At 29.4% G+C, this 16042-nt stretch overlaps 1 protein-coding gene across 1 annotated transcript; it reads left to right on the top strand.

Moving 5' to 3' along the window:
* The first annotated feature begins 5600 nt into the window (after positions 1-5600).
* Positions 5601-11180, top strand: LOC115033854. The gene is made up of 3 exons (XM_029488342.1): positions 5601-5767; positions 9652-9779; positions 10416-11180. Exons 1-3 carry the CDS (start codon positions 5608-5610, stop codon positions 10545-10547), a joined length of 420 nt encoding a protein of 139 aa, XP_029344202.1. The 5' UTR covers positions 5601-5607; the 3' UTR covers positions 10548-11180.
* Positions 11181-16042: the final 4862 nt, after the last annotated feature.

Below are 16042 nucleotides of genomic sequence, written 5' to 3' on the forward strand. Positions count from 1 at the left end.
TATAATACAATTATTTCTCTTCACATCGATTCATTATTCACATAATATTCACAATTTTTTACCACACTATACTTCACGACCATTATTATATTAATTTATGATATTTTAATATGACCATATTTGGGCGTTGCGTGGACATCACATTTCCAATTAATGTCTCAAACGCTTAACGTAGAAAATTATAGTTCATCGGTTGTAGTAACTACAGGTTAAGTTAAGTTACTTTTGGTAATTATTGACCTATTATCAAATAGGCGATAATGTGATAATGTGATTGTGATAACAACATATTATTCTGCGATTTTCCATCGATTTTATGCGAAGTTGTAACTAAAAATCTAGATACAGGTTATATTATATTTTTTAAAACGCTGAAGATAACCCGTTCTAAAATTAAACTAACAAAACAAAACGTATTCATTTGAGATTTTAATTTTTAATTGCATTTTAGCTACTTATCAGTTTTAAACATATTGTTGTACAATTACATAATAAATATATTATATATAATTTTATTAGTAACTTATATATGTTAAAGCTCCGTAAGCTTATGCGTAAGTTCCATATTATTATGGTACAAATGTATATAGATGGCCCACATATATCTATAGATTTTTTCTCGTTAGACGGTTAGGTTAGGATGATCTCATCTACTGCTACAGGATTAAATTGCTAAATATTTTATCGACCCTATGATATCAGATTTTTAAAAACTTGTCGTGTTTTTTTTTTTTTTTTTATACGAGTATTGAATTATTTAATAATCTAATGTCACACTTTCATTATTCAAAAATTAAAAATTAATTTTAACTGTTAAAGCTTAAATAATTTAGTACTTACTTTGAATACTTTTCGTTGCATTAATTTATAATATTTTTTATAATATTAATTTACTTTTATAATATTTTTTTGTCTCTTTATTTTCCTATCAAAGTAACATAAAAATATTTTGTTTTTAATCGTGTCAATTACTATTATCTCTTTAAGATATGAATTTATAATAATTAAACTTAAGGAGATGTAATCGTAAAAATAAACGGCACAAGAGCTTACAGTTAGAGTACCAACTATAACACTTTTTATCAGTACCTACATAAGATATTTTTAGTAACTCTGAAAAAAACTAATTTTAGCAATTCTCACCCTAAATTATCAAAATATTTTGTACAACAATTAACTTAAAATATTTGGACTATAAATCTATATTATATTTCATAAACTATTACAGAGTTACTCATCACGCACAAGTCTGAATATTATTATAAATTGTACAATAATAAAAGTCGTATACACGAATTTATAAAAAAAACTATATAATTATATGTACCTAAATAAGTACGTTTCAAGTATATGATTTATTTTACGAGCATACAAATAACAACAATGGATAGAAAAACATTGAATTATCATAATAATATATAATTCAAATTCAACTATAGTATACGCATAAATAAAAATATTTTAGGTACCTACTAATGATTATTTCATTAAGTTCTGATAATTTATTTTGAGTACAATAAATTATAATATATTTATAATAATACATTTTTTTCTTTCAAACTAATTTCTTATATTCTTATGATACTAATATTATAAAACCATTGGTTAAATATATGTATGTGTTTATTTAATCAATTATGTTACTAATTAAACCTATTAATAATATTTAACTCGTGGACTACGATTTGTCTTTGTTTCTCAACTCTCAACGATTGTGTTATATTATAGGTAATATTAATGCTAACAAATTATTACTCATTGATAAAAGTTAAAAATATTATTTGTATTCTAATGTAATAGGTGCGCTTTTTTTTTAAAATCAAATTCTAAAAAGTATTATGATGCATGTAAAACATTTTGTTGCAGGGCTAAAATAATGTTGCAACAATTAATATAGAATCTAAAACTCTGTTCATAAAATGTAAACAACGTCATAAAATTATTGAACGCGTTACGTATGAACTTTAACTATAGAAGATTTCCTAATGGGTAAGTATTATTTCTGTACGGTGAAATGCGTTCTTTACCAGTAAAATGTCTACATTGCCTTTGAATACGTGGCTTCGGAGTTCGGGCACAGGTTTGGAATACTTTCAGTCCATTCTACCACTTGTTTCATGTCTACTAAAATATTTAAACTTCACCAAGTAACTCATAGGCATACCTAGTTATTTATGTAAGCCAATGGCATTTAAAATACATTATAGAATTGTCTGGTACTCAGGTGTATATTATTGTATTATGACGTGTATTATTATAAATTACAATGGCTTACCGGAAAGTGAAATTTATTAATAACTATAATATGAATTTTGTTAAATTAAATAGCCATATGTATAGCTATAATATTATGATTTGTCCTATAGTTTCGTGTGCTCGACATAATTATTATTTGATCAATTTAATTTTTTAATTTTTAAATCTTTTCAAAAAAATTTGAAGATGTGAATACTAGTGTTCAAATAGTGTATATTTTTTATCATGAAAATAAATGGACTTGGGTATTATTATTTTATTGTCATAATTACAAATAATGCAAACCAAGTTCAAATGTGGCGAGTTCAGATTTAATTTTTCTTGCATATTTATCTTTGTTTTTATACTTACACATATTATTATATACAATTCTATTAAGGTCCTGGATAACATTTTTAAAAAATATGTATTCGATTATACTAATATATATTATCAATCATACTAAAAAACAGTAAAATCCTAAACGACTCTGTATCATATATTCAATTAGCATAGAAAATAGTACCTGTGTCCCTCTTATGTACCTTATGTCCCTGTGCAGCGTGCAGTTGTGTGCAAATATTATTTTGATGAAATAAACTTATATTTACAACACCATTATAAATTGACTCGTTATTTTAGTTAAAAAGTTTAATACTTTCCTTATATTTACGCAGTGTTTGTAGTTTTATTCATAGCTCCTGTTTCAATTTATCGAGCAAATCACAAATCTTTGAAGTATGTATTCTTGCCTATTTTCCTTTTAAATTATCTTCTGATAAAAGTCTTTACCATCTGTTTACTTTGTAGTTTGTACACATTATTTACATTTACCATTCTATATTAGCATATTATTACTATTATTATTATTTACCCTATAGCATATTGACATAAGTAAAAGACTTACCTAATTAACTGTACAATAAATAGTAAATATCCTATTAAGTACTGCTGAAATATGGACCTAAACTAACCTGAAATATGGATACCAGTAAATAACATCAACCCATACATATATGATTTTTAAATCTCTTAAGTTAATTTCAATACCATTAGATGTACTGAAATACTCCTAAACTGGTTTATTTGTTTGCACCCGTCCACTTACGATTTAAATAATAATATATTATAGAAATAAGGAAATAAAAGTTTTTTTTGTTTATTCATGCCTGTTTTGAAAAAAAAAAATTGCCTTAGGCAGTATGCCTTGTGTTTTGATTTTTTTTGCAAATAATGTTTATAAAACTGCTGAATAATAGAACGTTAGACCTGTAAGCTGAATAAGTTAATAAATTGTTTCCACGTGTTTTTTCTTGTAAACTGTACTTCGTGAATTTGATGAATTTCACTTTACGACTTTTGTATGAAAGATAATACAAAATTAACTATTGAAATATATAGCACGGTATTTGCATTAATATTTTCAAGTCTAAATTGAAAAATTATTAATATTATAAGTGTGATACAATATGTCTACAATATACTCCAGTTATTAATTCTTATGTTATTTATAATATTTCGTATTACCATTTATTAGTAAATCATATAGAAAAATTAAATAATTTTTTTTTTTTATGGAGAAACTAACTTGCGTTTTTAAAGTTATTTTTTTATTAATATCACTATCACCAATAATTAGTTTACGTTTATATGTATTATTATACATCAATATAATAAATTTTCATAATATTATCATCCAATCAAATACCATAACTAAGTACCTAGAGTTATGGTTGTCTTGCCGTATTTCGAGATCGCATATTAAATTAAAAGGTCATTATAATGTAAATAAACCATCATTTATTTTGATAATGAAATTTGCTTCAACTGGTTAAGTATTGAACCGTTTAATTCGTGCCAAAAGAATATCCATTGCCGTGATAATGTTTTTAATCAATACGCGTTTTATCAAAATAAATATTTTTAGATTATTATAATTCTAAAATATCGCATTGGACATATATTAATTAGTTTTATCAGTCGGATATTGGTAGGTACTAAATAATACGTCAGATATCAAGATACATAATATTATTATACTATCAGATACTAGCAAAAGATAAAACGAAATCAAAAAACTCTAGCAAAACAACAAAAGTATAATGACTACCTACCTGTAATGAGATGCCTTCTTATGCCTATTTAAATTAACAAGACATGTATTTAAGTTGACTATGAAATATTATTTTTAAGTCATAATTGACGCACAATTATAGTAATTGATATACGTGTAAAGTGTATATGCATTGCAAGAATATGACTCAATATGTGTTTGTGAACACACTTTGTAATCTGAACACATATAAGATAAACTATGTAAACTAAAATATGGGTTATCATGTTCACATTGTACTCTCAGCAGTAGTTGAACAAGAATCTCGTTGATTAAAATTTAAAAAAAAAACTGTACCTTCGTACAAACTGCAGTCTGATAATCCTAAGAAAAAAATTGCAATCGTTACCTACTAGTTATATTATTATTTTTAATATAAAATTGGAAATGGAAGTACCTAATTATAGTGAATTATATTTTCATTGAAAATATCATCATATCAAAATATTGTAAAAATTGAAATATTATAATTATATTAAAAAATATAATATTTTAAAAATAAAATTATATTATAATTTATAACGATTATTAAATTAATTAATATAATTTAAGAAAAAAAAAATGTTTAAACATAATAATATTGTAAATCGGTTTTTTCTTGAAACTTGTATAGTTTATTGTAATAACAAATCGATTATTAGTACAAATCTATGACATTTTTATCCGTTGGTTTTCGGGCCAATTTTATCTCTGTTGTTATTGGCGTTGTACCGTGTCACCCACTCTTCAAATATTCGCAAGTCCCCTGACATGCGGATATCTCTCGACATTTCAGAACACCAAACCCTCACTGCTTAAGCTATAGTATATTATACTATAATGAGCGCTGACTATAAGTCTAAATAATATATTAGATAGACTGCACCAGGACCGCGTCCTACACCCGTGACGGATAATAATAATTCGACGTGTCCGTCGTAAAAATAAGTACCCACATCGTACAGATTTCAACCCTGCAGCGCATGACTATAAACGTATAATATAGTGTTCGACATATTATTATTAAAGCTAGGCAATAATTAATACACTAAAGTGCTGCAGTTGAATGTTTTGATCGCTAAGAAGGGGAAAAATGACCGAGGTCGACGTCCTGCTGGTTCTTTATTTTTTTATATCCCTTCTTTTTTTCCCCCTTTTTGCTTGTTCGTAGTTCACGCGAGCCGCGTCGTACTTATATATATATATATATACACACACACACACAAGGCGAATGCAGTGTATGGTGGTATTATAATACGCACGGTCTCGACACAATATAAATGCGGCGGCAAGTCCCCGAGTTGTATGCAAACACGCACGCCAGTCTCGGCAGCGTATGCACACAGTACCTATACACCTATACTCCGTATTATAATACTGGTGCAGCTTGTCGAAAATCCGAACCAATGACTTCTGAGTGGTCGGACCGAGGATTAAACGGTAAGTGCGCATTACAAACGTACCGGCGGCAGAGGGTATATACATATAATATTGTATGCTAACTGCAGCAGAGGGTGCTTCGCGCAGAGTTTATATACGTACGCGCGACGGACATCTTTTGCATCATTCGACCGGATTTAATCCGCGCAACTTTTTCAAAGGGCTCCCTCTTTTCTTTAAACAAAAAATTTCTTTTTATTACTTTCAAAGGCATTGATCATATTTCCGTACACACTGACATTTTTCATTACGCATTCTCGACCGACTGCAGTTTCCCACACCACCCCCCCCCCACCCCTTCAACATCGACCGCGGATTTTCGATCCACGTTCAACGGTATAGAAATACTACGCCTCGCGTTCACAACATAATATAACCTCCGTCTGTATATACATATTATTATATCAACAGTACCGACGCACAATAGGCCGAAGTATTAATTAATCTTCACTGCGCCTATATATATATAGACGCCTATTATAGGGCTATAAAGTATCAACTAGCACACAGTCAAACGCCGGTATACCGCGTACCACCGAACTGTATAGAAGGTATACCTACACGCAGGAAAGATATTATTGTGTTTTCGAAGAAGGTACTGCAGTATGTTATATATTATACACATAATATACGAGGCCGTTTCCACAGTACCAGTGTCGTGTCGTGTTCCGTTTATTAAATAAATAGTTGGTAACAAAATGTTGGTAACACGTTATATTGTATCGTCTACAGTGCGAATTATTCGACCCGCGGACGGAACAGTGCAGCGGGTACCATAATATTATACTTGAGTGTTCGCGGGAAAAAGAAGAAGAAAAAAACTAACAAGCTCATACCTATTATATGAGACAAACAAATTATTTATACAGTCCACAGTGTAAACACATAATATTGTACATATACGCATATATAATATTATATATACATATAGTACATACACGCTTAGACACGTACCGCTTTCAGCTGGTTAATTTACATAGGGATAGTAGGGTGCTTGTTGCGACTCGGCGGAATGAAACGATAAATGTCAATATAATAATGTATATGGCGCATATTATTATTTCGGACTGCTATATAATACGTGTGTAGCTGCTCCGTGCATGCTGCCTGTCGACGACCCCATAACACCGTTTATAACGTTTGCTTGGGTGTCACTATTTCGTGGCCAAAACAAATAAAACCGGAATTCAATTTGCCTCCATCTCAGCTTAACATCTTCAAATAATCTCCGTTCCGTCGTGTGTTTCGTTATTTCTACGAGTCGAGTCACAATGGATCTGATCACCTTGACGTAGCTGCTATATAAATACCGGCGTTCCTGTTAAGGAAGCATTTGATTCTCTATTCTGTACGACATTTTTTTTCTGACCGAACAACTACTTTTAAGTGGATGTTTAGGTACGCTAATGACAAAAAAACGATCCTCTCACCGCCTCAACAAATCTTAAAAGTCATCTTGATCGTATGGTAAATCGGTTTACCAAATGGCGTTTTAAAGTCAACCAAAAAAATAAGTCTGTTCATACTACATTTTTAATTTCAGACTTGCCTTGCCCCGTGTCCGAATATTTCTCTCAATAATATCCCCACCCCTACTCTCCACTGTTAAATATATTATTTTAGTACTTTGCCTAATACCTGATCAAAGACTTACTTGGACCCACCATATCAGAACTAAAATACTAAATAATATTAAATAATATTATCTAAATAATCACATACGAATGGTGAATACTTAAAACTCTATTATGCTATAATAAATACACCACCGTGGGAATCAAATTTCATATTATGTATAAAACTTTACGAAAACCAATATAGACATATTATGGACTGCGTAGTTTTGGGTAATTTAAAAAATCAAAAATTAAAATATTATTAAAATTCATACATACCAAAACATTTCCCTAAGAAAACTAACGAATGTGCCTCTGCGGCTTAAGCCCCAAATTATAGGTACTCTTCATATAAATTTAAAACTATTAACAATAAACGATGAAGCCAAATGCTTTTAGAAAATATTTTACAACCACCTAAGTACTCATACGAATCCCCTAAACAAACATTATAGCCTCCACTACAATACCGAGTTCTCCTCCTTAAAGCGCAAGTGGTGTTGTGATTTGCTATGAGATTGAATAATAATAATAATAATAATAATAATAAAAAAGTAACAAATTACAAAATATCATCAATGGATTGCTCCTTTCATAAAAAAAGTTTTATATTTTATATTGCTGTAATATTTGTTAGATGCTTATTGCATCAAATGTTAGGTACCTTCCAAAAGTACTAACTACTAACTAGATCTAATTTGGTACCTGAAGTCTAACTAAAGTTGACGATCAGAGCATTTTTTCTACTAAAAAAATTTAAAAAATATATAATAAATAAAAAAAACACATCATTGTTAAATAAATACATTCATTGTTACGCTCAGAATCTGAAAAAAATGAACATGTTGAAAATAATAATATATGTTATGTTTGAAGTGGGAATACGTTAAAATAAAAAAAAGTAAGAAGAAAAATACGATTACAAAAAAAACGTCATTATAAATCTAAGAGATTCAATCTCATTCCGTTCCACTCAAAAAGAATTAAGTTTTTACTTGAATGCGCATATTATTATTGTTATGCGTTAGGACGTTATAATGGTGCGGTTATTATTATTTTAATGAAACTACACGTGGTCGGCGCACGTGGTTTGTTATAAATAGGGATAATAATATTATATATTTTAAACTACCAGAGACTTTATAGACGGTTCTATTTCGGGTGGAAAATCAAGAGAAATCGCAGCAACGGCGATGACGATGGTAATAATTAATTTATTCTAACGGTGAAGTCTAAAATATTACCTACTCAGCGGTGCGTGTGGTATCAGGTGTCGAATGTCATCTACTACTACTCTAATACTACTATTACTACTGTATACTTCTATTCCTACTACTACTACTACTACTACTACTTCTAATTGCTACTATTATTTCTACTTATTACTACTACTACCCTTATTTTCACCCTCTCGTGCGCGTGCGCGTGTGTGGAATATGTTTATGTGCATAGGATTTAACAGTTTCCGACGTGCTGCGTTTAATTTGATGATGCCTGGCGGCAAATGCTCGTTAGCATCGAAGAACCAAACCATGTGCACGTCGAGTGCGTAGGGGTGGGTGTACGGCACAGGGGTTGTCCTATATACCTTGGTGTTTGTCTCTCTCTTTCACACGCATACAAACACACACACACACACACACACACACACACACACACACACACAGCAAATGGAGCTACATTTCGTAAGACATGCGCCATAGGTACTACAGTAGTACTAGTCCCCTGCACAATTCGCTTGCCTTCGGATGACAATTTTTCATTGATGAACGGTAAAAAAAAAAAACAAGACGAAAAGTACCGGTGGTAATCCGTAAACGAGAGATACGCGTCGTCCTACGGTATTAGTGTACCCATAACAAATACGTATTCGCCCGAATGTACCGAACGTCGAGCACGGTACGAACGGACGAGAAGGGTGGCGGCGAAAAGGTGTGCGCCGCGTGGCGCAAAGGTGTGGGTATACCTACGCGATATCGCGACAAATGTTCAAACTTTGTTGGGAAAACATCTGAAACTCGTCATTCTCGCCACCCCGCGGGCAGAACGCAAGTCGTGTTTACGTTAATCGCGTGGAGTTTAGAGCCGCTATATATAGACGTTTAAGTAATCCCCGATTGTGCGAGGGGATTTGCATGTGTCATGTATACAAAATGCGCGATCCGCTGTTTCGGGAGCCGTGAAATTATTTTGTGAATACCTCTGAAAGTTGCGACTAGTATTAATTTTATAAATTTACCATTTTTTCTTGTTGTTTTTTTATTCTAGAGCCTGTGATTCGAAACGCTCTGAACTCGTGTACCTATATTATATATACACACTTATTATGCGATATCCAGCCGTTTGGTGGTGAAAGTCTAATTTCCCTGAGCCAGTTTACATTATATTTGACTGTGGTAGGTACAAAACATTTTTTTGTATACTTCTAAAAGTTATAATTTCAAATTTAGTATTATATTTCATTCCTGAGTTATACCTAAATCATCATTGTACCGTTTGTATTAAATATGTGGCATACAATTAATAGATATAGCAGTCAGCAGATAATGTAGAATGTGTTTCTTTTATCTCTAAATTTTTAATTATATCTTAATTGTGTTGTATGAATATTATGATGCAGAAAGTTGGTAAACACTTCAATTGAAAGTTAATCAGACGCAATAAAAAAAAATTATCAGAGGAAACATACTACATTATAGACATCTAGTAGATATATAAAACGTTCGTGTTGTGATTACAATAAAAATTTTTGTCATTACATTAATTATGCTACTACTGTATATCTATATTATGTGCAGCACGATTAATTATAATATTATAGTCACCAACCATCATCTAAATTCGTTGTATTGTTATTTTTACCCTAATGATGATTTACCCGAACGTAATTTCTGTATTAAACCGGTAGTTTCAAATGTTGTAAACAATATTACCGACCATATATAATGTTTTTTTTCACCAATATTATTTTGAAACTAGTAATACCTACATAGTACCTTTTTTGCAAACTCTTTGATTATTTGTAATTTTAGATCACTACGGAGAACAGCATTTTCAAGGTGCCGCGGAGCAACTACACAGGGCACTTTACACGTGAAAGTAAAAGTGTAGGAATTAGTCAAGGGTATTGTGGGTCCTTAACTCATCTAAAACTATTCCATTAAAAGCGTTCTAAAAACGATCAAACGAGAACTTGCAAATTCATGGAATTTCGTTTCTGGCATACCCTCCAAAATACGCACAAGTACTGAAAAGACTTTGATCCAAAAAAGAACTTCACGACCTTGCGACTGGACGCCATTGAACTGGAATTTAGTCGCGTGCATGCCACTCTTATACATATAATTTTCTAGAAAGCATTTTCCGGTTGGTTCGTTCTTATGTTGACAGATAAACTATGTAAGAATTTCTTTTCGTATTAGCTTATTAGGCAGCATAATAAAGTTGGGTTTTTTGAATAATCATTTTCCCCAGAGTTTCGCAAATTAATTAAATAATTCGTTACGTATCTTTGAGTTATTTATCTCCCAACGATACCGCTGCAAATTAGGTGCCTAACTTAAAACAAAAATATTTATAAATAATATGTACCTACGTAATCGAACGAAATAGAATAATTTAAAAATATCTTCATATCTAATTATCCTAATACCTTCATTATATTATAGTAGCCTAAAATATTATCAAACCAAACACCAATTACACCATTATTACACTCACAATGTGTTCTTCTAAGGTATGTATTATTTATACATTGTCTATACATAGTTATCAATTATAACATATTATAGTGTGTAAAGAATAGATTGTAGGTTTTAAAAAAATGAAGCCATGTACACATAATTTATAATTGTTTCAATATAATTGTGTGATAATATTATTAAATCTTAATACATCGTAATAATTATTTAAGTTTAATTTGATAACTTATTTAAGTTCCATTTTGTTGTTTTTTTTAATACATTTATTCTATTCATCAAGTAGGTATTTTATGTCTAATAAATAAATCAAGAATCTAAATTACCTACATATATTTTATTTAGAAAAATCAAATTTTAATTATTTAATTAAGTACTCGAATATGTGATGTGTTTAACTTGTTTAAACGATACGATAATGGATAATTGTATAAACTATTTTATCAAATTTAACCCAATTCCCATAAATCGTAATTAAGTGCTCGCTTTGTATGTAGTTCAATCGACAATCAGTTAATTTTAATATTTAATAAGACTGACCTTACTCATGCTGAATACAATTGTGTTTTATTTACATTAATATTTTAAATACTTAAAAATTTGGTAAAAAATTGTATTTTACCATTTGACTATGAATAATTATTAATTGGTCCTTATTAATTTATTAGTAATTCATTTTGTAAGTAGAATAGTATGCTGTTAACGACCTGAAAAGATTAACAATTTCTAAAAAAATTAATACATCATTACATTTAATTTTATGAAATAGAAATTATTATTTTTTTTATTTAAATATTTAATAAAAGAAGTGTTGTATAATGCAATATTTTTATAAATTTAATATGACGCGTAACTAATATAAATTTTAATTTTTTTTTTAATTTAGTTCAAAACCATTAAAATCTGGTTCAAAACTTTTTAACATTATACACAAGTTTCATACAATCAAATATTAGGTTAAAAAATAATAATAAAAAATGAACCTATATATCACAACAATATTCGCCGGATATATACACACACACACACACACACATTTATATAAATAAATATTGTGTATAATTTATAACAAACCATTTTTTTAAGTATAAAAAAAATGTCTTAATGACTTCAGTAATTTAGTTGGTGAATGAAGACATCTTTTAAATGGACAAGGATAATCACATTAACAAGATTTATACCGAGGTGAAACTATAAAACAATAAGCAATTATTTAATGTAAAAAATATATTTCCTTTCCATTTGCATACGTACCAAAATTATATACCTATTGTATGTTTTTTTTTAAAGAATTTATTTAACAATATCAATTATTTAGATATTAAACTTTTTCCCGGATGCCTTAGATGCGTTATAATCGCCAAATCGTAATAATATTGAATATGAATGATAATATTTATGTTGTAGGTAGTAATACGGCTAGAACGTAAATATTTCGGTTTAATTTTCTTTAAATATTTTGCAAAATTGTATAAGATAGCAATTTTTACGATTCCGATTTGATAAAAATAATGACTATCATAATTTTTAAATAATATTTACCATCATTTGACATAATGCACCTACTATGTTTTTGTTTTAAAATCCATTTCCGTACTGAAAAAAAAATACAATAATACGTTTTATTTATATAACTTTTTAGTTCAATGTTAATTTTATGGTAACAAAATGACCCAAGGTAAATAATGCTTACGCCGAAGGATTGAATTTTTCATAATAACTGGATTATAAAACCGAGAAAACGCCATGTCTGCGTGTTGTTGAAGCGATCGCGTTTAAGCTTATACTGGGCTTGAAATTAAATCTGTTACAACATTGTCTAAGTATTAATTATTTAACTCCGAACTTTTTGCATCGCTCCTATCACTGTTTTATACTTTAATGTGCGATCACCACTAATTGAATAAATTATAATATTCAATTTAAAATCCAGTCGCAAAACACATATTTTATCTCTCACAAAATATTTAAACGTTGCACATGCATCATTTTCTTGCAACTGAAAGTTACAAGAGATGATTATAATATTTTCCACAGTCTTTCGGTAAATGTTTTATTAAAAACGACGCATCAACTCTTGTCGTAATAACTTGGTCATCCATTCGGTTACTTTCTGATATAATATCGGTTTGTTAAGTGTAGGTATATTATGAGCTGCCAATTGTAAATTGTGCACATTTTCAATTCGACTTGTCGGCTTTAACTTGACTGCCAATCAGAAAAATCGAAAGCAACCACCCTGGGGTGGTAACGGTCAATGGACAATGTCTATTTTGTGGGATTGGAAAAACGCATTTTCGACAAAAACGGATCAAGTTATGGATCATATTATAATTATTCTTGTTAGGGGGGACCACAGTAGAAGGTTTGAAATGACTTCGAGGTGAAGTGAATTTAATACCATTGCACAAAAAATATATACAAAAAAAAATGTTTTCATACTTTTTCCGAAGACTGCTGCAGAAAACCTACTTATGTTTTATTCGTGTTATATCGACCAATATTATTATCATAATAATAAATCATGTGTTAATAATTGTCATAAATTATTATTTTCTAATATTTAAATATAAAAAGGAATTATTTAAGTCCTAGCGTTTGTATTTGTACCTACTGTTATAATACCTACCTATAATATTATGCTTGTGAATTCCTTTTACTCATTGACTCGCACAACATTGGTTTAACACAGCACGATTTTATTGAGAGAAAAAATAAATAAATGTAATTGTATGTTCTTTATAAAACCGTTCCGTAGTAATTCTATTCTATTTTTGGAAAGCGTAAGCTAAATTTTTCATTTTGTCTGGATACTTTCTTTACTTTATGAACAGTGCTTACTTCAAAAGAAGAAAATATACGTTATACATCAACGATATATGCACATATTGTTCACATAATATATACACAACAGGTCCTACCCGACTGACACACAGTAGGTATACAAAACATGAAAGCACGTATTATGCTATTATTACGTCGAAGAAATAAGAATTGAGTTGTATTCTTGCTGTGTGTAGTATCTAACACTTAAATCAACTCGAGAACAAATTTTAAAAAAATGTTGAGGTACTTACAATATATTATATAATATAGTAGCCAGTAGATATATACATATAAATATATTATTGCGGCGCCATGTGCCATACATATTATAATGTTGTTTTTTTTTCATATTTTCTTTAATAAGCCTATAAACATTTTCTATTGTTCATATAATATCATAATACGAACTAATTTGTCTATAAGGCTGTTAAATATATTGTGACGCGTGTTTTTAATAATGTTCAACCGTTTAACGTAATTTATTATTAATAGGTACCTACTTATAGTGTGTTTAAAGTCTCTGCTAATATTATTTTCTCAAATTATTCTATTTAAACGTACAATAATATATACGCATTATTGGATGTACATTCGAAAAGAGAATAATTAATTACAATTTAATTTGTTTTTAACTAACATTGTATTTGTATATTATCCTATTTTTAGACGTGTATAAGTGAATAACAATACATAATATAATATTTCATATTATATAACTTAGTAACTAACGATTATTACAAAGCTTTTTTGAATTCTTATTTTTATTGAACATTTCATTCATTTTAATTTATTTTCACTTTGATTGAACTGACATTTGGCATTATGAAATTTGCTTACATACTATCGTTTTAAATGTATAATAAATTGTCTTTTTTTTTTTTATTTAAAATAGAAAATTTACAATCTGTAACATATATACAATGAGCAAATAGGATAATTACGGAAAATATTTACAAGATGATTTAGTATGAGGAGGGAGGCTGTCCAGTGACAGAACCCTCACGCGTCATTGGGGTCAAGGGTTTAGTAAATCCCTGCAATAACGTCTTTTTAACTGATGGGTGGGATTATTTGGAAGGTTTGCTCCGCCTTGAATAAAATATATAATTGGCTTACAATATTTTTAATTACAAGATATATTATAGATAATATTATTACATTTTTCGGGGAAATCGTTATCAGAAGTGACCAAAGCGAATGTGGTAATAAAACAAATAACCGTAACCCCCTTAATTATTTGAAAATATGTCATTATAAGTACCTATATAACTCATTCCTATTATAGTTATAATACCGGGACCACAGTGTGTCCTAATTTTACCATATTTGATTTATGTTAAACAGTAAAAAAGCGTTAGCCCACTCACCCACTCCTCGAGAATTGTATTCTATAATATTACTATGTGACCAATGCACTTTAATCTGAATTAATTCCACTAATTGTTCGTTTCATCATAATAATGTGTACTAGTATCAATGAAATAACGAGTAGCTATTGTCTAGTTGGTTCTATTATATACCCTTTTTTATTTTATTTTTGAGGCCGTCGGTTCATTGTATGTACGTATATTATGATACAATGAAACTGTATAGTTTTATACATAAGTGCATTATTACGTAACATTAAAAGTATTCAACAAATGTCAAGCCATCAGTTACAAGACTTTGCCGTAGAATATATGCTTATATGCATATAAGTATATTTTATTATACACAACATAATATGATAGTATAGGTACCATGCATTTTGTGGTTATCACAAACGACACAGTATTCGAATGTTACGAATGCGCGGAACCTCCTCAGTCGCGGTGTGAAGAAACTGACAGATGTTTATAAGTACGTATTTATTCATACACAATACACACAGCTTCTTTATACAAATCCTTCAAATTTTTTCTTTTTCTATCAACGCGAGAGCTTATCGTTTGTAGACTCGTCGACAGCATTGCTTATAATATTATTATACTCGTAGTGACAAGAAACTTGTATTCCTATATTTATATAACGATATATATATTGTATAAAAAAACAGATCAAGTTATTCGACATAACCACACTAACGTTATATTCTTACTCAGATATTTTGATTTTTTTCTATTAACTGCTGCAATAAATATATTATATTACTACCG

This window comes from Acyrthosiphon pisum, chromosome A1, assembly GCF_005508785.2.
Source record: "Acyrthosiphon pisum isolate AL4f chromosome A1, pea_aphid_22Mar2018_4r6ur, whole genome shotgun sequence".
In the NCBI taxonomy this organism is placed as follows: domain Eukaryota; kingdom Metazoa; phylum Arthropoda; class Insecta; order Hemiptera; family Aphididae; genus Acyrthosiphon; species Acyrthosiphon pisum.

What these genes read in the sequence shown, in the direction of transcription:
- LOC115033854 (XM_029488342.1), top strand. Translation starts at nt 5,608, where the DNA reads ATGCGGCGGCAAGTCCCCGAGTTGTATGCAAACACGCACGCCAGTCTC. An exon ending in GTCGGACCGAGGATTAAACG is followed by an intron (nt 5,768 to 9,651) that starts GTAAGTGCGCAT and finishes TTTTTATTCTAG; the next exon opens with AGCCTGTGATTCGAAACGCT. An exon ending in TTACATTATATTTGACTGTG is followed by an intron (nt 9,780 to 10,415) that starts GTAGGTACAAAA and finishes TTGTAATTTTAG; the next exon opens with ATCACTACGGAGAACAGCAT.